This window comes from Neomonachus schauinslandi, chromosome 15 (genome assembly GCF_002201575.2).
Source record: "Neomonachus schauinslandi chromosome 15, ASM220157v2, whole genome shotgun sequence".
NCBI classification, from domain to species: Eukaryota; Metazoa; Chordata; class Mammalia; order Carnivora; family Phocidae; genus Neomonachus; species Neomonachus schauinslandi.
In genome coordinates, this window is record NC_058417.1 from 35,500,040 (window position 1) to 35,521,771 (window position 21,732).

At 58.0% G+C, this 21,732-nt stretch overlaps 1 protein-coding gene across 1 annotated transcript; it reads right to left on the bottom strand.

The window, feature by feature from the left end:
* Positions 1 to 347: 347 nt before the first annotated feature.
* On the bottom strand, positions 348 to 18,854 carry NGFR (nerve growth factor receptor). Its single transcript, XM_021704356.1, has 6 exons — positions 18,813 to 18,854; positions 11,671 to 11,812; positions 7,648 to 8,007; positions 3,819 to 4,071; positions 1,976 to 2,136; positions 348 to 1,304 (listed from the first exon to the last, which is right to left on the bottom strand). Exons 1-6 carry the CDS (start codon positions 18,852 to 18,854, stop codon positions 1,003 to 1,005), a joined length of 1,260 nt encoding a protein of 419 aa, XP_021560031.1. The 3' UTR covers positions 348 to 1,002.
* Between the last annotated feature and the right edge of the window lie 2,878 nt (positions 18,855 to 21,732).

Here is a 21,732-nt window from a genome sequence, read left to right on the forward strand (position 1 = left end):
GGCCCTTAGTCCCTGACCCCGGGGCTGGCTCTAGAAGATACTGCCTGTGTTGGCTCTGGGTCTGTGCCGGGATGGAGGGCACCTGCAGGCTGGGCCACACCATGGGTGCCACACTGACGTGCCTGAGTAGGACTGGCAAAGGGAAGTGGCACCCCTTTCCACAAACCCCAATCCATGTTCAGTCAAGTCCATCTCTGACGGATCAGTGCACCAGACCTTGGGCGAAAGCCTCCCATCTCCACAGGGGTTGGACGGGCCTGGAGATGGTGGAGGGCAGACTGGATTTGGCTTCGAGACATTTTCCAGAGGGTTGCCTGCCCCCTCCCCCCACCCAGCTCCCTGCCCTCAAGCAAACCTGAGGCCTGCACTCCCTAATTCAGAGAGTGGGGGCAGCCCACATTTGTCCTCCCCATTGCTGGGTGGCTTTGGGCAAGTCACTCCCTCTCTCTGGGCTTGACTCTCCTATATGTAAAAACAATGGGGTGGACTAGACTTCAAAACCCCCTTTCAGCTCTGACAAGCCTCTGGTGGTCTTCATCTTGGGCCAGAGAGGAGGGTGAGGGGGCTGAGGGAGGACGTAGGCCACAATGATGGTCCCTCATTCCCCAAGTTCACAGTGTAGAGCCCATGGCTCTGGTTCCTCAGTCTCTCCCTTCGAGTCTCTGGGGCTTTGTCATCGTCCCCAGCACCATCCTTGGTGTCAGCCCCCAGGCCTGACACCTGCTGAGATGGGAGGGGCTGGCCCACCCAGAGTGCGGGGAGAAGGGCGAAGATGTGAGATGTGATGTTAGGGGCGGGGTGGGAGAGGCAGCAGGGGCCCTTCTGGCGCTGGAGAGAGCGATCAGAAGCGATGGGGCCACACGGGAGCAGGGACAGGGCTGCGGTGGAGGGGCCCGGGCTCCGCGGCCCTGCCCGGAGCTCAGCTCTGACGCTGGCCCGTGGGGGTGGCTGGAGCATCAGCCGTCAGAATGTGGGGGCAGGGCAGGGGCTCCGGGGGGCGGCTCACACCGGGGACGTGGCCGTGGACTCGCTACACAGGCTCTCGACGATGTCAGCTCGCTGGATGCGGCGCAGGGCAGCCAGAAGGGCGTCGAGTGTCGCGCTGTCCTGGGCGGCCCAGCTGGCAAGCAGGGCTCGGACGGGGCAGGCCTCGTGGGTGAAGGAGTCTATGTGCTCAGGCTGGTAGCCCAGCTCGCCTGCCAGGTGCCGCCAGGTGTCCCCCGCAGAGCCATTGAGCAGCTTCTCCACCTCCTCCCGCTTGGCCGGTGGCAGACTGCTGTAGAGACCTCCATCCCCCTTGAGGGCTGCCAAGAACCCAGGGGGCGTCAGAGGCTACCCTCCAGACCCCCTTTTTCCCTCAGTGGGCATGGGGGCCCCAGGGTAAGACCGAAGACAGGCTGAGGCATTTCTCCTCCCAGGGTGGGTAAACCCCAAGGGCCTGGAGGCAGAGGGGTGGTCAAGATGAGGTCGTGGATGGGGGGCTGTGGAGGGGCCTGGGGGTGCTGACTCACATCCTCTCTGGCCCACAGCTCCAGCACTATCCCCCCCATCTCACCCCGCCCCGCCCCGCAGCAATTAGGCAAGACAGGGGAGGGACAGGACCTAGCCCCAGACTCCACCACAGCAAGTGTCCTGGAGCTGGGACACTAATTAGGGTCCATAATTAACTACTTGCTCCCCAGAAGTCCGGAGCAGGAGGCTAATTGCAGCCACTTTGGGGAGTAATTAGCCCTAAGGGGGGGACAATTAGCTTGATGAGTCTGGATGCTCTAATTTGTCAAAGCTCCCCCTCTCCCACGCCTCTCCACTGGAAAGACCTCTCCTCCCCGTTTGCGCACCCTGTTCTCCTGTCCTACACAGAGGCCCTGTTCCCTGTGAGCCAGCCCCTCCGGCAGTCCTTCCTACGGTCTACCCTTAATCACTCCTTTCCTCCCTACCTCAGCATCCCCCCCCACCCCCCCGCCTCCCTGCTCACCCTGGCCTGCGGCCGTCTGCGTGTGGGGCTGCTGGTCGTGCAGGCTCTGGCTGTCCACAGAGATGCCACTGTCACTGTGGAGCTTTTCTCCCTCCGGCGGCGGCGTCTGGTTCGCGGGCCGGCTGTTGGCTCCTTGCTTGTTCTGTTTGCAGCTGTTCCACCTGGTGCCAGAGGACGGGCCCAGTCTCAGGGGGCGAGGGCCGGCACCATCCAGGTGCCTAAGGGATCTGTGCTCTGATGTGTGGGGGCTGGGGCCCTGGCAGGTGCCCAAGCATAGCCCCCCACCAGAGCACCTATGGTTCTTCTTTCCGTCCATCTCTGCCCGCCCCTGGCCTGCACCGAAAGCACCGTGCGGGCCGACCGGCTCCCAGGGCTCAGTGCACGGCGCAAAGGTTCAGTGAATGTTCACGGAATGAATGGTGCGTCCAGTGATTTCTCAGGAATTCCACTGTTCCCAGTCTACCCTGCTAAACTACTCCCACATGTGTGCAGGGATATACACAAAGATTTCCTCTGCTATTATTAGCAACAAGAAAAAGCTGGAAACAAATCAAATGTGCATCAAAAGAAGACTGTTCAAATAAATTAGGATCCATCCATATCCTGAGTGAGCGGTTACAAACAACCAGATAATCTGTATGTCCTGGGGAAAGCTCTCCCAAGGGAGATTAAGTGAAAAGGTAAGTTGTAGAGTATGGATAGTGGGATCCCATAGATGCTTTAAAAAAAAAAAAAAAAACAACCCTCTGTGTGTTTACGTATAACTATAAAAAGTTTTATGTACACATGTTTATAAAGGCACAGAAAATGGCTGGAAAGGATCCATTCCAAACAGATTCCAATGAGGAGAGAGGTAGGATTTGGGGAGATAAAAGAGGGCTTTTACTTTTTGCTTTATAAGACATTGGTCTTGTTTGCATTTACCCAAACAAGCATGTATTACTTTGAAGATTTTCTTTTTAAGAATGGAAAATGCATTGAAACACTTAAAATACTTTCCAGGGGCGCCTGGGTGGCTCAGTCCATTGAGCGTCTGACCCTTGGTTTCGGCTCAGGTCATGATCTCAGGGTCGTGAGATGGAGCCCCACGTGGGGCTCCAACCTCAGCATGGAGTCTGCTTGAGATTCTCTCTCTCTCCCTCTCCCTCCCCTTCGGCTCCTCCCCCAGCTCATGCTCTCCCCCCCTCATACAAATAAGTAAAATCTTCAAAAATAAATAAATAAGTAAAACACTTTCCAGAAGTTCTTGCACGTCCTGAATTTCTTGATGTGGGTGCCATAACATCCCCAATGTGACATGGGAAGGGACACATGCACACATAGGTCACTGGGGGTCAATGGGGTTTGAGGGACGAGGGCACAGGTGGCTGGTAAAGAAAGCTCGGTGTGCAGCCGGGGGTGTGCAGTCAGGGAGGGGAGCAGTTTCAAGGGAGTGGGGAGGTGCTGGGGCCAGAGCAGGACAGGGACCATCCCCCCGCCGGCATGGGGCAGCTGGTGGTGAGGATGAGCGTGGTTTGGGGTTGACTCTAAAAAGTGTGTGTAGGGGCGCCTGGGTGGCTCAGATGGTTAAGCCTCTGCCTTTGGCTCAGGTCATGATCCCGGGGTCCTGGGATCGAGCCCCGCATCGGGCTCCCTGCTCCGCGGGAAGCCTGCTTCTCCCCCTCCTTCCTGCTCGAGCTCTCTCTCGCTATCTCTGTCTCTCTCAAATAAATAAATAAAATATTTTAAAAAATAAATAAAATAAAAAAAAATAAAAAGTGTGTGTATTTTCAGGTCAAGTTCACGGTAAAGCCCTCCTTGAGAGCAAAGGCCCTGCTCTCTGTCCCCTGTGCCCCCCTCTCACCTCTTGAAGGCAATGTAGGCCACTAGGCCCACAACCACAGCGGCCAGGATGGAGCAGTAGACAGGGATGAGGTTGTCCGTGGTGCCTCGGGTCACTACGGGCTGAGAGCTGCCCATCACTGTGGTCACCACATCTGCCACTGTGCTGGCTATGACATCTTGCTCTGGAGGCCCCTCGGGCTCCTCCGTGCTGGGGGCAGTGCTGTCCGAGCCTTCCGAGGGTGTGGACCGGGTAATCCAACGGCCAGGGATCTCTGGGGGAAGGAGCTACAGGAATGAGGGCCCGCACCCCCCCCCCACCAGCCCCGCTCCAGCACTTCATCCCCAGGCCCTTCCCCGTGCCAGGCCGTTACACACGGGGGTGAGGGCCGGGATTGTGTGTATGAGTCATGATGGTGGAGAGCAAGGGCCTGGGTCCCCTCCGGCTCTGTCACTGATGGACTGTGTGACCCTGGACCAGTCCCTTCACCTCTCAAGATCTCAATTCCCCATCTATTGAATGGGGATGCTAAGAGAGAGGGTCTCTAAGCTCCCCTCCATCTGAAGTGCAGCTGTGACCCTAGGACTCTATTCTGCCTCCCTGGGTACCCAGAAGCCTGGCAAACACACAAAGAAGAGAGAGTGGGCACCAGGAGGCCTCTAGCTGGAATCACTCTGGGAAAATGTTGTAACCCCCCTCGTCCCAGTTTGTCCCAGTGGCCCCAGTCATCCCGGTCCTAGGGAAGGATGAGGGTACTCAGGTCTGGACAGAGAGATACCTCCCTGCAAACCACCTCTCCAAGAACTGGCCCTCAGCCTCCCTTCTGGTCTCTGATGGCCTAGCTCTCAGCTCAGACAGGGTAGGGGGTGCCCAGCTGGCTGGCTTCCCTCCAGCCAGTCCTTAGCCAGTGGCCAGCCTCTGTTTCCTGCCCTGTGTGGCTCCCAAACCAAACCATCTGATCTCACCGCCCAGAGAAGACAGTGTTGGGCAGCCCCAACCCTTCCAGGGCGGAAGCAGACTGCTGGTGGGGAGAAGGCCTCCAAAGAAGGTACTGCCTGCTGCCTGAGGTGGGGAGGCGGGGAGGACTGTGCCTTGCCACCCACCTGGGCCCTTTCATGCCAGTGGGCACTGCCAGCCTCCCCGACAGGGGACCTGGCACCACTGGCTGGGATTTTCCATCCTGCCACCCAGTCAGGGGCAGTCCCAGGGACTGTGGGCTCCAGACGGCCTGGGGGTACCTGTCCAGGCAAAGTTGCCTAGCCCATCTGTCCTCACTTCCCACGCCTGGGGCAGGGAGGGGAAGCAGACAGGACATGCCAATGGGGTGAAGGGGAGGCACCTTGCTCCCTAGCTCCACCCTACCCCACTCCCAGTTTGCCCACCCAAGTCGGAGTGGAAGCTGCCCCCTGGTCTCTCGGCCCTTCACGGCTCAAGACGAAGATGGTTCAAAGGCCCCCATTTTCAGCACCTTCTGAGGGGTAAGGCCCCCAGATGTGAATCTGGAATCCATCTGGCTGGCACTAGGGAGGGGGCCGCCACCTGTTGCCCCATCTTCCCCCTCCCCCCGCTCAGTCCTGGGGGGCAGGGGTAGGGTGGGAGTGGAGCCCCAGACAGGGTCGGACTGGGGTCTTCTCTCGCCCTGCTAGGGGACTGGGCAAGCTGCCAGTGCCATCTAAGCCCTGAGGCTGAGATACAACTGGCTAGGATCCCCCCGACCCCAGAGGCTGAAGGTATGTTGGGGGGTGTTGGTGAATCAGGCCATCACAGAGATTCCAGAAATCTCAAATGGGAAAGTTTGACAGTGGACATTAAGGGACAGATCAGGCTGAAGACAGGGCTGTCCAGGGCACTTTCTCCTCATCTCTCCAGTCCCCTCTGGGGCAGGGCTAGGAGGGGGGGACAGCAGGATGAGATCCAGATGTGGCCATGTCCACCAGCATTCCAACCCCCTAAGCCCTTGGCGAGTCCTGACAGCCATTTCCGGAATGGGAGCTGTCAGACTTGGGGGTGGAAAGAGGGACTAGGTTACTCCTAAACCCAAATTTCACTGGGGCGAGGAGTGGAGAGGGGGGGTATCCTTCTGCCCCAAGGCTGAGTGAGTCACCATGTTGACACCTGAAATGTATATGCAAGGAAGTACAATGCACTGGAAGGGGGGGGGGGGGGCAACCAAACCACGCATCCAATTCCATTTCCTGAAGTGTTCCCTCTGTTCCGGAGCTGACATTTAACCCTTCAGAGGCTAGAGCAGAGAACGGAAGATGGGCAGCGATAAACACAGCCCTCAGGGGTACCCTCTTCCTTCAGGACGGCTGGCAAAGTAGGGTGGTATCTGAGAGCAATCTGTGAACGCCTCAAAAGGCAGGGCCCACCCCTCCCCCAGCTGCCACCTTTCTTTGCTCCAACCACGCCCCTGACTAAGTCCCCCCACTGGCTGGTCCAGACTTGCCCATGAACTGTGCTGCCCGCCTGCCCGCTGACAGCTGCTGAAACTCCCTCCCCGCTCTGCCCTGTGCCTGACGCCACTTGCCTGTCTCCGGGCTGAGGGCGATCGCCACCGGAACCACTATGTTCTGGGCCCCACTCCCCCCACCCCTCCCAACCCCCACGCAGGAGGCTTCACACACATACCTGGCCTCAGCCCAGTTTAACCACCCTCCCCAGCCTGAGCTCCCCGAGCCAGGGATCATGGGGTGTGGAAGGCAGGCATGCTCCCCACGGCAGGGGATCTGTCTCTCCCCCATCTGACTGGGGACTGACTGGGGGCAGAGGCTGTGCTGCCTCCCCCAGAATGGGGGACCTCCGGGGAACTGGGACAACGTCTACCTCATCAGACTGGGGCAAGGGCCGTCTTTTTCCGGCAAACTTGGGGCTCCCTGAAGGAGGCACTGGTTGCTCAGAGTGAGGACACCCTGAGGGAGAGGTCCCAAAGGGAAGTAGCTAAGTGGGGGCCCAGCCACAGGGGGGTGGACAGAAAGTAAAGGCACTGTCACCCTCTCCCTGCAATGGAAAAGCCCACTTGCCTCCCTGCAGATGGATGTCACCAACCAGAATCCAAAAGAGTTCTGTCCTGGCTGCCATCCTGCTTCCTCCTCCCATCCCAGGAACTGGGTGCACTCTTGGGGGCCCATGCCCAGCTAAGGTGAGTGCACCCAGTTCCTACCCACTCTGGGGCCGACAGCCCTCCATGTGCGCCCGCCCCTCCATGTGCGCCCATCTCCTCCTTGGGCTCCTGAAGCCTGGGCCTGCTGCTGCCCTTCTTTCTCCGCCCCCACCACCTCCTTAGCATTCCGGGAGTCCAACGTCATCCTTGGCGAAAGGGTAACAACCACTGTTGACCCCGCCCCCAGATACCACCAGTTAAAGCGGGCCAGCCGCCTTCCCTAACCCACGACATCCCTGAAAACTGTATGACCAATGAGGAAACTGAGGTCCAGAGACCAGAGTGACCTCCCTACCATCACTCGGAGAGTGACGGGGCAGACTCCATCCCGGGTCCCAGAGCCATAAACCACTGTGGACCCAGACCAGGCCTCCGAGCCAAAGGGCCCCAACTCCTGAGGGTCCTCAAGCCCCTTTCTCCAGTCCAGAGAGCCTGCTCAAGGATCAAACATGCCCCGACGGGGGAAGAAAGCCCTAGAAACTGAGTTGGAGTGTCGTAGCTGCGGCCTGGGAGGAGGATTGGGGCTTTCCAAACACGCAGCCCACGGAAGGACACAGTGAGAGGGGTCCTTTGGGCCTGGGGTTTCGGGGAGGGCGGCGGCTGGCTCGAGGCCGGCGAGCCCCCCCCCTCCCCCCCCCCCCCCCCCCCCCCGCCCCCCAGGGGGCGCCCTCGGCCCGGCGCGCTCACCTTCGCACTCGGCGTCGGCCCAGCGCGTGCACTCGCGCAGCTGGCGCTCGGTGTCCTCGCACACGGTGCAGGGCAGGCACGGGTCCACGTGGTTGGCCTCGTCCGAGTACGTGCCGTCGGGACACTCCTCGCACACGGTGTTCTGCCTGTCCTGGCACGAGAACACGAGGCCCGAGCCCGCCTCGCACACGCGGCACGCCTCGCAGCGGCCCGTCGCCTCGTCCTGGTAGTAGCCGTAGGCGCAGCGGCACACGGCATCGTCCGCCTCCACGCACGGCGCCGACATGCTCTGCAGGCCCACGCACTCGGTGCACGGCTTGCACGGCTCGGTGGCGCTCACCACGTCCGAGAAGGTCACGCCTGTGGGCAGAGGGACGCGCCGGGCAGCTGCAGGGCCCGAAAGGTCGCCCCCCCTCCCCGGCTCTCCACCGGGGCACCTGGGACACAGAGGCTGGGAGCGCCCCGCGGGACCCTCGTCCCTCGGGATCCGCGGTCTGTGAGCGCTCCTGGCAGCCGTCGCGGGGAAGGGGGCAGGGGGCCAGGAACCCCCGGTGCCCCAGGCCTGGAAGCGCTGACTGTGAGGCCTCGCGGGGTAACCCAGCTGGAGGCCGGTACATTTCTTGGCATATTCTCTTAGAGAGTTCCCAGCCCGGTACCCTTGTTCCCAGCATGATTAAGGAATAATCTGAGCATGGTTCCCACCCAGCCCTCTCCGCCGGCCAGAGCTGGGCTGTGAACCCAACCCAGGCTTGGGCGGGCCTTCACGAGGGGGCCTCCGCCGCCCTTCTCGTCCTCTCCGCGCAGGTGGGGGCTCAGGTGTGGCCTGACCAGGGTTAGACCGCAGAATTTTCCACCCATGGCGCTACCCCACGCTGCTGAAGGGGTTGGCTCTTGAGGGTGGGGATGGACTTCCCGTCGAGGTAACAGCAGGAGGGATTGGAGCTAGAAAGCAAGAAGGACTTGCCTCTATATAATATAGTCCTCTGCCCTTCCCAGTGGCACAAAGGGGAGATTTCCAAGCTCACTCTTGACTCATGCTCTCTTAATGGATGTGAGGTCTAATCTAATAAGGGGAGGAACACCAGGGGATGCCAGGGTCCTCTCCTCCGTGTGCAAGAAGGGGGAAGGCACAGAGCCAAATCTTCTCCATCCCTACCCGCCCAGGTGCAGAACTCTGAGCCAGTCGGAATCCAAGAGGATGTACGCTTGCTCCAAGGGCAGAAAGAGCAGGATTTAGGAACCGGGAACCAGGGAAGGAGGGAGTGTTCAGAATGTGGAAGCAGAAGTAAAGACTAGGATCCCACTGGAGGGAAATCGAGGCCTGCCGTGGGTTCTGATCTCAACTTTCTCTAAAGGAATCGAGAGACCAGATGGAGCACAGAGTCATTATCTTCGGAGTGTCAGTGGAGAAGCAAATGCAAAGAAAGAAATGAAATGCAAAGAAAGCAGAGAGAAATGAAAAGCAAAGCAGCCGAGGGGGACGAGAAGACAAGACAGGGGTGGGCCTGGAGGGAGACCAGTTTCAAGCCAGTTCTGGCAGAGGAACGAACCCCTGTGTCTCTCTTCCCAGGGACGGGGTCAACCTGGACCCAAAACCTGCTTCCACCACTTATTAGCTATGTGACTCTGGATGTTTTACTTCACCTCTTTGAGCTTTTTTTCTTTCTCTGTAAAACCGAGAATAATTTCTCCACTCACAGGGTTGTGGTGAGGAAGAAATGAAATTCTACCATAAAGCATTAGACACACCGCAGGGATCCTGCAATGGTTGGGCCCCCTGGGGTGGGCTACAGCAAGTCTGGTGAACGTGGGTCACAGGGATATAGTCTACAGAAAGGACTTCCAAACATAAACAGCCAAGGCAGGATGTCCAGTTTATACAAACAGGAGGATTTGCTCTGGTTGGCATGTGGCAGGGGGGTGGGTTTAGTCACAGTGGAGGGGGAGAGAAAATGGGGGGGCTACCCATGGGAAAATACAGAAAGTTAGTAGAAAAGTCCTGGGAGACAGTTTTAGGGGGTGGGAAAAATGTGGTCTTTTTTGGCAGAGAATGAAGGCAGGAGCTTAAGGGGTTTCCTTGTGGAAACATTTTGAGGATAGAGGGAAAGTCCACTGGGGTCTCCATGCCATAAAGTGAGCTTATAAAGGCGGCCTGTTAACGCAGCTGGAGGTGGAGAGGGGAACAGAGGGGGCAAATGGGAGGGACGCCTCCCGCCACCACCTCCTAGCTGGTCTCCAGCTCCTGTCTCCCTTTCTCTGGAGATGCCAGACACTCTCTCCCCCAGGCTCCTCTACCCCATCTCTTGCTTTGACAGAAGGGAGTGGGTAGGGCGCCTGGGTGGCTCAGTTGGTTAAGCGACTGCCTTCGGCTCAGGTCATGATCCTGGAGTCCCGGGATCGAGTCCCACATCGGGCTCCCTGCTCGGCAGGGAGTCTGCTTCTCCCTCTGACCCTCCCCCCTCTCATGTGCTCTCTCTCATTCTCTCTCTCTCAAATAAATAAATAAAATCTTAAAAAAAAAAAAAAAGGGAGTGGGTACCCATCCTGGGACACTTAGGGTCCAGGCCAGAGAGGACCTAGGCAGGAGTCTAGGAAATGAGAGAGGCAAACTCGGGAGGTTCCAGCATAGCCGATGATTGGCCAACCCTGCTGGGAAGGAAACCCTGGTAGGCCAGGGCAGGTGGCCAGATGGCAAGGTGGCAAAGGCATTACAGGATGTCCTTCTAGCCTCGCCATCTAGGCGCAGGCCTTTCCTGCTGCGGGATGGAATTACAGGATCCACAGGCACAGAGAGAGGAAAACTGTGTGTCTGGGAACACCAAGGAGCTGGGGTTGTCTGGTAGATAGGCTGTGGGGGATGGGGGGGAGGGCGGTAGAGAGGAATCCAGAGGTCAGTCTAGGCAGTTGGGTTCAGAGTTCCCAGTTCCTGGGACACATGGGTGGCTCAGTTGGTTAAGCGTAGGACTCTTGGTTTCTGGTCGGGTCATGATCTCAGGGTTGTGGGATCGAGCCCCGCATCGGGCTCTGTGCTCAGCGGGGAGTCTGTTTAGGATTCTCTCTCTCTCTTCCTCTACCCTCCCCCATGTTCTCTCTCTCTCTCAAATAAATAAATAAATCTTAAAAAAAAAAAAAAAGAGTTCCCAGTTCCTATGCCCTTGTTCCTATCATGATTAAAGAAGAATCTGGTATGGTTCCCACTGGCCCTCCAGGTAGGCAGTGCGTGCCAGGTAGAAGGCAGGATGTGACTCTAGGCAGGGAGGAAAGGTTTCTGGGCAGGAAAAGAGTACTGAGCCCGTGGCCTGAAGGCAGCAACTGAGGCTGGGGGCATCCAGCAGGGATAGAGAGTCCTGGGTGAAAAGCACACAGAATTCAGTCCCCAGACCTGCCATCCTTCTGAATCCCCTAGCAGCAGCCCCAGAAGATGGGGTTCTCTCCCCTTCCCGAGGAAATCCCAGGTAGGACAGGCCCCTCTCCCCTCTGACACCACCCCACAGTGAGGACTGCCCCCACTCCTGCTACTCTGGAAAGCCCTGCTTCCTTGGTCAGAGCTGGGGAACAGCTGGCCTTGGGGGGAAGGGTAGCCACACCCTCCCAGGATCCCCCAAGGTCAGTTTCCAGAGCAGCCAGGACTTGATCCTCTTTCCCTCCCCCCAAACACACTGAGGGTAAGTGGCAGCCATTGATTTTACAGTGCAGATGATATTTTTAGCTGGTCTTAGCATCAGCTACCCCTCCCACCTGGCCACATTCTTCTACCCGGCCTCTCCACCTGGGGGGCTGGGAAGGGGCACCCGCTGGGGATCCCTCCTCATGAGGTCCCCCTCCTCCCTCTGCTGACTTCCCTCAACCATTCTCAGCTTCTCTTCTCGCCTCCTATACTGGGTCGGACCCATTCCGGTGCCCACACAGAGGTGGGCAGGAGACCCTGCCAGGAGGCAGAGCCCTTGTCAGGCTTCCAGTGGGCATGCGCCTCCCAGCCCTCCCTTCCCCCCTCGCCCCACCCCCAGCGGCCCCTGTACTCACTGTCCAGGCAGGGCTCACACACGGTCTGGTTGGCTCCGCAAGGCTGGGCCACCCCCTCACCCAGGTTGCAGGCTTTGCAGCACTCCCCGCTGTGGGTGTACAGGCCCGTGGGACATGCCTCCTTGGCACTTCCGAGGGACACCTGGGCGGGGGGGATAGATCAGAAGGTCAGAATGGCAAGAGAAGCGAGAGGGGGTGTCTTCCAAGAGATCAAACACCCCCTCCTAAAGCCTTCTATTGGAACCACCTGGGCCGGGATGAGCTCAGCACAGAGGCATCAGGCACATCAAAGCTGGCGGGGAAGAAAGGCAGCGGGGGACAGGGCGCCCCTGCAGGCTGCCGGGGGGTGTGAGGTCAGAGCCCCGGATGCTGACATTCTACAGAGTTCATCTTGGGGTTAATGGCAACTCCTGGAATCCTGAGGACACACCACATGGGGAAGGTGGCCTCTGGCCAGTACAGGTTACGGCTCCCATGGGGGAGCACAGGGCTCCCCGCCAAGGGGGCAACTGGAACTAAACTGGCTCAAATGCCACTTAGCGGGAGGCACAGCTGCAGGGCTCTGTCTACCCAGAGAGATGCCTTTTTCTAGCAAAGGCTAGTAGGGCCCTTCTCCAGGTCCTTAATTCTACCATTCCACATACCAAATATTCAACGAGCGGTGTCTGTACACAAGAACAGAAGGCAGAGGGCTGGGGTCTTGGGTTCGAATCCTGATGCTGCCCTGGAGTTCTGACCTGCTCTGCTTTCCCTCTGAGTCCTCACCTCTCCTCACCCATGGAGATAGAGACCACTCAGGGCCAGAGCAAAGAACCGGCCAACTGGCAAGAGTCTGGCACCAAGCAGGGAGAAAGGGGTGCCTGTTAGCGATGATGAGGAACATCTCTTGCCACCCAGCAGCCCAGCTCACCACCCAGCAGCCCAGCTCTGGATTTTCCAAGAAATCCAGAGTCGGATTTCCAGCCACCAGCCCTCTCCTCTCCCTCTCCCTGGCCCCATGCAGCCAGTGGGAATAGCGCTAGAACCAAGGGAAAGGGGAGTCAGGTTCCTGCCACCGAGGCATCTTTGCTCTTTGCTCATGGATGGAATGATTTAGCACCAGATTCCCTGGGAGGGTGGGGGGAGTGCTGGCCGATGCTTTATGTTTCTATTCCTAAAAAAAAATTCTTCGTGTCTAATAAAACTCCAAAGCCTGTTTCCCTGGCCTCAGACCATGCAGCTCCCATTTGGTACCAAGAGGAAGTATGGGCTCTGGGGTCATGGGACTAGAGGGGAGTGTTAAAGGTCCTTTTGGACATTCCTCTGCTTCCACGTTGGCGAGATCATAGCCAAAAATATTCCCTTTCCCTCCAGTCCTTTAAAATATCCTGAGGTCTAAACAGGGTTTTGTGGAAGGGGGTGGGGGGGATGGACAGGTTGGGTCAGTCTAGGAGGCAGCTGGTGGTCCTCAGGAGACCAGCAGGGAGGGTGCGGTGAGGGCAGCATAGGAGGGGGGTCCTTGGGTATTTGCCACCATCTCCTCCCAGGTGGTAGGAACACAGGTCTGGGAACATCTGCAGGCCAGAAACCGGGAGGGGTGGGGGCAGGGGGTTCCCAGATGCAGGCTTTCCCCTAGGAGGGAGAGCGAGATTCCAGAAGGGTCTGTTTGGATTTCTTTTCATCCTTGAGGGTTCATGCTGAAATGTCACTTCTTCAAGGAAGTGATCCTGTGGCCCCCACGCCTCCCAGATGAGGCTGAGTGGCCCTGTGACATGTTCCCCTTGTTTACAGAGCTCATCTGGTCTGAGCGCTGCGATGTCCCCCACTGGACTGTCAGCTCCCGGAGGGCAAGACTGTGGTTGCCCCAGTGCCTGGTACCCAACCTGTATATTTATGGGATTTCAGAAGGTGCAAATACAATACGACCTCAATTACCTAGAACGCCGGGCCGGGGAATGTGGGATGGGGGTGACTTTCTGGATAGCGGAATTTCCATTTTAACCACGGTGGCTTCATCCTTCTGATTCCAGAACATACCTTCACTGTTTCCCTGTGACTCAGGGACTCTGATTATTCTGGGCGGCAGTGCAGTGAAGCCGTTTGTGTTCTTTATCCCAAATCACCATACTTTTGTCTCAGAGTTCTTCCGTCAGCTTTTTTTTTTTTTTTTTTTTTTTTTTTTTTTTAGTGTTTCTGTCTCTCTGCTTCCTGTCAAGGTATCAGTTGTCAATTTTCGCTGCTACTAGAGTGTGACCTGAGCAGCCCCGCCCCTACCATTCTAACTCATTAGGTCAAATTGAATCTGTAGAAACCATGTAACTAGCCTGGGTAGGAAGGTGTACATCGTGAGTGTAGGTAGGATCTGAACCAGGAGGGGGCCATTCTCTGAGTCAAAAGTGTGACCTACACTCCCTTCCTCTTCACAGCCCCCATGGCTCTGGCTGTGGATCTATTGGAACCACCTGGGCCGGGATATTTTTAGCTGGTCTTAGCATCAGCTCCTCCTCCCACCTGGCCACATTCTTCTACCCGGCCTCTCCACCTGGGGGCTGGGAAGGGGCACCCGCTGGGGATCCCTCCTCATGAGGTCCCCCTCCTCCCTCTGCTGACTTCCCTCAACCATTCTCAGCTTCTCTTCTCGCCTGAGGGCTGGGGGCATCCAGCAGGGATAGAGAGCTGGGTGACCCGGGACAGGTTGAAATCTCTCTGTGCCTCAGCCTCTTCATCTTTAGGTAATGGTGACAGTACCTGCCTCATTAGATTGCTGTAGGCATCAAATGATGAAGGTGTTTATACACTTCAGGATCCCTCTGTTTTCTTTCCCAAGGTCTTTCTTGCCTCTTTTGTGGCTTTTGGCTGGATTCCAGTTGGTTGAGGTCAGCAGAGAGCTGGGCTGCGGAGAGCTGAGGGGGTCGGTCCATGGGACTCGAGCGGCCTCTGCATGCCCCTCTTCCTCGAGGCCTGCTCTCCCTGCTGCAGCCTGCCTACCTCTCTCTTCTCCCGAGTCCTGCATTTGGACTCCAGGCCACATAATTAGCATCCATGTGTTTCCTGTGCTCGTTTTATGTGTCCTATTTCAAAACACCCCAGACCGGCTACCTAACAGTCTGCTACTTTGGGGCAATTCCCAGCCTCTCTAAGCCTGCATTTTCCCACCTAAAACGTTGGGTTGGTAATATTTAGTGCTCAGGGTTGCCATGAAAATTACATGAAGTAATTTAGGCAAGCCTGTCCGGTGTACAGTAGAAGTTCAATAAATGTTAGTTATCAAGGAAGTGTCTTGTCTCAGGCTGAGCTGCTGAGCCTGGCTGGGAGGCAGTAGGAAGGGCGAGCAGTAGTTGGGCCCAAAGAGAGGAAACTACCTAGAGGAGGGGCAGGCTAGGCATGAAGAAAGACCCACCAGGAAGAGTCTGAAGAGGGCACAGGGAAAGGAGAATGGGAATTGGTCTCCTCGCAGTTAACTAATTAACCTATTTACTAGTTGACAACTATTTGCTCAGCATTGAACTAAGTGTTTCCAATGACACATGGTCCCCGATCCCCCGGGGAAGTCACAGTCCCATGAGGGAGAGGAGATATCACTCCACACCGCTACTCCAGAAGCCAAGATGCTGAGGGGGAAGGACTTGAGGGACTGCCTTCATCTCCTCTCTGATAGCTGGGGAAACTGAGGCTCACAGAGACAAATCTGCCAAGTGGCTTAATGCCTGGCCCCTGCCACACCCTCTATTGGTCCAGGGCGGGGCAATCTTGGGAAGCAAGGAGGGATGACACGGATTCAGGTTTATTGCTCCAAAATGATCAATTTACCAAAATGATAGACCCATGTGCCTGAAATCTACATTTATTACACTTACTCATTTCCAATTTGATGGGATGATTTCATCCCATTTTTGAAAATGTTTGCAATCCTTTTGCCATTTCAAGGCTTTCAAAAAACGAAGGTGGAATCACCCTTAAATGAACTGACTTTTAGAAACCTTAAAATTTTTTAAAAATTGGACAAAATAGAAAACGCAACAAAATGGTTGAAAGAATTTGAAACTATGTGAATGCTGCAGTGTGATGAGCCCTAACCACTCACAACAGTTTCAGCAAAGGGGTTCCTTAGGTGAATGGAGCCATTAGCCACTGCCATGGCATCGGAGAGTTTTCGAATATGTGGAGGGTCTTTTGAGGTCAATGCAAACCCGGGGAGACTCTGGCACATGCACTTCACTCCTTTAGGTAGTTGTTGAATTTGGGGTAGGAGACAAGCTAATTACTGAGGATGAGGCTGCATGAACACTTTGAGAGGGGCCTGGGGACTATGGGGGGGAAGGGGCTCAGTTCCAAATTTGTGGCGCCAAGGACATAGGACACAGATCTAATATTCAGAGCTAGTGATGGTTAAGGTCCTCCTGTCCCTCCGTGATCTAGAAGGCTGGGGCGCGGGGGGGGGGGGGGTAGAGACTGGGACACAGAGGACAGAATAAACTCCAAGCCAAGCATTCTGGGTTCCAACAAGGGCGCCACCACGCACGGACTGGGGGAAGCCTGCTTTCATACCCTGAAAGTCTGGGAGGTTCAACTCCCTCAACTGTAAAATGGGAATAACTAGATTTACTCTGCGGGGATCTTATAAGGATTAAATGACACAAGAGAAATTACCCAGGGCAGTGCGTGGCCCATCATAGGCACTCAGCCAATTTTATTATTCCCACCTCCCCACCCTGCACAGAACCCCCCCCCCCCCCGGGAAGAATCTAGGCGCGTGAATGGGCCCTGGCTGGTACGGGGAGGGTGGGGACCCCTTCCATCCCGGAGCCGCCTCCCTCGCCCGGCCGCTCCTGTCCTCCCATTTGCGGCCCTCGTTGCATCCCTATTAGGCGCATTAGCCAGCCAGGCGGCTCCGGTTACAGACGTCTGAATGACAAAGTGCCTCCATTACCGGCGCGGCCCGCCAGCCGAGCCGCCGGGACGCGCTCTGGTTTCAGCACTCTCCCTCCGCGGCCCAGGAAGAAACTCGGACCGCCGCGGTGCGCAGAGCCAGCCCGCAGACAGCAGCCCCGCGGCGAGGCGGAGGCAAGAGCCGCAGGGGCTGCGGGAGCCGGCTCTGCGCGGGGTCCACCTTCCCGAGCCCCCAGGACCTCCGCGCGCAGCCCTCCTCTTCCCTCGCCTCTTCTCTACTGGGAGGACGCTCTCCCCAGCCCCGGTCCGGAGCCCAGTCCCTCGCCGCTCCGGGGGCCGCACTACTGGCCGGCCCAGTCCCACCTCCCCAGTCCAGAAGCATCTCTAACCCGCCGCGTTGGTCAGCGAACGTGCCCGCAGTCGCTCCCAAATCTCCGGAGAAGCCACAGGTACTGACAGCTCCAGCGAGCTGAGCTCCGGGGATGGGGCCGGCGCCCGGAGAGGCTCTCTGCCCACCCCAGCCCCCACATTCCACAGCCCGCCTGACTCAGGGGATGCTGTCCAGCCCTCCCCCCGCCGAGAAACGCGGCTCTCGTACCGCGCTGCGACGCTGGGCTGCCCCCCTACGGGGTATGGGGAGTACCGCGCTGGGAATCAGGTGCGGGACAGCCTGGCCAGCGCTCTGGTTTAACTTGCTTTGGGATCTTGGCCAAGTCGTTTAAACTCTCAGAGCCTCAGTTTTCCTTCCTGTAAAATGGGGGTTGGGGATGCAACGCTCAGGAGAAATGAAGATGGCAGGGAGAGTGAGGACACCTCTTTCATTGCCAAACTCCGTGTGGCACTCCGTTCCTGGGCCCACACAGGTCACATCTCCTGAATATCTTGGAACTATGAGACGGACTTAGATGCTTAAGAGGATCCGCAGTCCCCTGCGGAGGCGGAATCCGCGGCGTCCGACCGCCTCCGTCCCGTTCGGTGCCCGGCGTCTTCCACCGAAAGTTGGGGTGGGGGTGGGGGGCGCAGGCGGAATCCCGACCCGCCTGGGCGCCGGACCCGTGAGAACTGCGGGCGCCGCGCTCGGGCGGCTTAACTTAATGGGGGGTCCGCGTGGAGGCGCGGCGCGCAGCCCCAGTCGCGCCGGCAGCTGCTGATGGCACAGCCCCCGCCTCTCAGCGCCCCCTGCGGGCCGCCTCGGCTGCCGCGACCCCAGGCTGCGCGCCGCCCGGACCGTGCCCGCCTCGCGAGTCCCGGCGCTCTGCACCCTGAGACTTGGCTGCGGCCGGACCAGGTCGCACGATGCCCGCTCCATCCCTTCCGGTCCCCGGCGCGCCTTCAAACCGCGAGAATGAGCGCGTCGGAGGAGCCCGCCGGTCGCGGGGGAGGCAGGGAGCGGGTTCGCCCCGGCGAAGTGGGCGCTCCCTTCCCAGCCTCGGATCCCCAGCCGCAGTTCCCAGACTGGGCGAGGCCGCGAGAAAGGGCGCGCGGCAGGCGCGGGAAACGTCCGTCCCTCTGCTCTGTCTGCTCGTCCCACTGTCCCTCGGCGGGCAGGCGTGGCCCCGACCACTTCGGGGTCCGCTCTCCCTCTCCGCCCTCTTTCATTTCGGGGGCATCTCTCTCTCTCTCCCCCTCGCTGTCGTCCTTTTTCTGCCCTCCCAAGCCCGCTTCTCTCTCTTCAGACGACCCCCGCTCCCCGAAGCTCTCCCTTCCACGCCCCTCCCCCCCATTGTCTGGCTGGCCCTCATTGTCCGATGCCCGGACCCCTCTGCCTCCAATCCCTCCGACCTCCCCCATTGTTCTATCTCCTTGTCTCCGGTTCCCCGCCCCAGCCCCGCTCGCCCCTCATATCTCTAATCCCCGTCCCATTCCCCTTCCTTCAGCCTGGCTTCCGTCCCACGACCCTCAAGAGATCAAGATGCTCAGGAGGAAAGTCGCCTCGAGATCCCAGCATCTAAACTCCCTCTTCAGAACCCAGGCATCCGAGAGACCGCCTCTCAGCTCCTCCATACGCACCCTCCGCGGTACCTGAGGACCCGCATCCGTGCGCCCCTCTCCCCGCATCTCTACCCTTGGTCTCAGGGTCGCCCCTGCGCTCTGAGAACCCTAGACGCTCCTCCGTGGATCCTGGCAGCGGAGCTCCTCTCCCGCCATCCACCGCCCCCCCCCCCCGCATCTGGGACGCCAACGCTCCGTTCTCTTTTCCCTCGGGGAAACCTGAACCCATTGGGGTTCCAGTCCGGGGAGAGGGCGCGGGCTGCCCTCCAGCTAGCACTCACCCCCAGGAGCAGCAGCAGCAGCAGCAGGCGCGGCCCGTCCATCGCGCAGCCGCCGCACCTGCCCCCGTCGCCCGCCTCCCGCGGCAGCGCTCGGCTTCCAGTTGGGTCCGCTCGGCGGTCGGATAGGGCTGCGCGGCGCTGCGCTCCAGCGCCCGCCCCCCGGAGCTGGCCGAGACTCCGCTCACTCTGGCTGCGGCCGGGAGGGGCTGGGAGAAGCCAGTGCGGCGGCCCCGCCTCCTCCCCGCCCAGCCCGCCCACCCCCGGAACCGCGCCCGCCCGCCCCGCCGCCTCCGGGAGGGGAGAGGAGGGGAAGGGAAGGCTTGCGGGGAGCCGGGCGCCCGCGCGCCCCGCTGCCGCTTTTCCGCACACGGGCCCTCGGAGCCTCTCGCTACTCCGCCCCGGTACCCAGGGCCGGGTCCGCGCTAGTGCGCGCCGCTCCCGGATGCTGTGGGCTCAGGGACCAGGGCATCCCCTCTGCGGCTCCCGTTCCTCTCGGCTGCAGACCCCCGCAGCGTTCACTCTCTCACCCATCTTCCTCTGCCTCCAGCTTCAGCTTCTCCCCCACCCCACCTCCCCACCCCAGCCCCGGCCCTGCTCCCTACCCAGCCGTTGTCAGCAAGAATGCCCACTGTCCGCCCCGCCCTTCACCTCCGGGTCCACACCCGACCCCTACCTCTGTCCCTTCCCAGTGCAAAGGCCTAGGAGAAGGGGAGGGGAGGAGTAGCAGGTGGCCTGACCCCGACAGTGTGCAGAAGGGACATTAAGGTGGAGTCCATCCCGATGTTATTTGAATTCTCAAAAGATGGGTTTGAAGGGGTAACAGGTGTGCACACAAGACACGGGAATACACCCACTCTCAAGCTCACACGTCTATGCGCTTACGCACTGCATGTGTTCACATCCCCCTCAGGCACTCGTGTAAGCCTGTGCGTTCTACACATGCATGTGCACCTGCACACCCATGCACATTTGCACACTCATCGCGCATGTGGTCATAACATTCAAACACACATGCACATATACATGTGCAGTCACCTCCACACAAGCCCTCACATGTACGGTCTGTCACACAAGTGCACACACATTCAGGGACACGCGCGCCCATACACAAACATACAGTTACATCCTCAACAATATAGCCTTCACTAGACTGTATTTCCATTGGCTTATGAGCTCCCTGCAGACAGGGACTATGGTTCCTTATCTGAATGCCTGGTACACGGCCGGTGTTCAATAAAGGCCTGAAGGGAATAAAAAGAAAAGTGGCTGGGTGGACTCACATCCATGTACCATGTACTACGATGGCATCCCCAGGACCACACTTACTATGCCCTAGAAACCAGAGCAGGTCCCAATCACAGGCCCCTGGCAACCCAGGGAGAGTACCACCAGTCTTTCGGTGGGAAGCACCCCCACCTCAGTGCTTGCTCCCTGCCTGTCCCCACCCTTTCCTGATCCCCTGGCAAGGAGGCCATGGAACAGAGAGCTTGTAAGGGGCAAGTCTACAAAGCCCATCCCCACACCCTGATCTTGGCCATTTGTGGACCTCAGTTTTGACTCAGAAAAAAATAGTACTGCCCTCCCACATTACAGGAAGAGGGGGAGATCAAGTGCACTTGTGAAGGGAGCATCTAAGCAGTTGGTAGGTGATTCCCTAAATCAGCTGAAGCTCATTTATTCATTCATGGGGGGGTCGAATCTGCCCTGCGAACGTCTTTCCTGTGTATCCAACGAAGTCCAGGAGACAGCCTCTGAAAAAAACAGGTGGACATCACTGTGTCCTTGGGCATGAGTGTGGATGATTCACCACCTCCAAGGCCAGGCAGCTAGAAATCCCTGAGGAGTCCCTCTCCCTGGCAGGGACCACCTCTAAGCTGTCTCCTCCTCCAGCAGCTTTTACGGCCCTGCCTCTCCTCTCCGCTGAATTCATGGAAGGCAGGAAGGGCCAACGTTAGTCCTAACAGCAGCATCGAGCTGCTTACTACCAAGGGTATCGATAGTGTGGCATTAATTTAAATACTCCTGTTATTAATTTATGATCCCGGTTACTATCATTGCCAAGGTTATCCATCTCAACACGATTTAATATGACCCACACTACCATGGCTGGGCCTGGGTTATTAATAATTTCCACGGTCTTGATCATTTAAGCCTTACTCGAACAATTACAAACAGCAATTGTTACTATTATTAGCAGTATTTCTATGATTAAGCCCAAGCTCAAGACCACGATGGAATGCTGAGAGCTGGTGGGGAGAGCGGCTGCAAAGTGCTAGGGGAGAGAGAGCACTGAACTGAGAGTCAGATAGGCCTGGCTATAAATGCCCACATACTCTACCTTCCCATCACTTACTCCCCCCTCCCCATGTCTTAGGTGGGTTATGTCATCGCTCTCAGACTCAGTGTCCTCATCCATCAAGTGGGAATGTCTTTAGAAAGATCTTGAACGAGCATGGTGAAGAACAAATGAAGTAACATAGTGTTTATCACCACGAGAGACTTGATATCTTTGCACTCATTTGGCACACATTTATCGAGCACCTACTGTGTGCCCCACGTTGGAGGCACTGGGGATACAGCGGTCAATTGCCCTCGTGGAGCTGATGTTCCAGGGTGCTGGTTATTTGATGTGAAGTATTATTTTATAATGTGACACCTTGCCTTGACCATGCCGTAAATAGCATGGCTGTGATCAGGAGGTTCCTTTGTGGGGGCCATCACCATCATCACGGCTGTCACCATCACGGCCACCTATACCCACACCATCACCGCTGTGACCACCGTCACCATGACACCACCATCACTACCACACCCACAATCCTCCTCATCACTACTGTGAGCACCCCACAGTTATCACCACCGTCACCATCATCACCATGACCGCCAGGCCATGGCCACCACCGCCAGCCACCACCTGCCG

Bases quoted from the DNA above. Each gene is read 5' to 3' on its own strand.
- NGFR (XM_021704356.1), bottom strand. From the start codon at position 18,854: ATGGACGGGCCGCGCCTGCTGCTGCTGCTGCTGCTCCTGGGG. The intron at 11,813-18,812 runs GTGAGTGCTAGC...CCCCCCGCCCAG, and splicing joins TGCTGCTGCTGCTCCTGGGG to GTGTCCCTCGGAAGTGCCAA. The intron at 8,008-11,670 runs GTGAGTACAGGG...CTCTGCCCACAG, and splicing joins GTGTGAGCCCTGCCTGGACA to GCGTGACCTTCTCGGACGTG.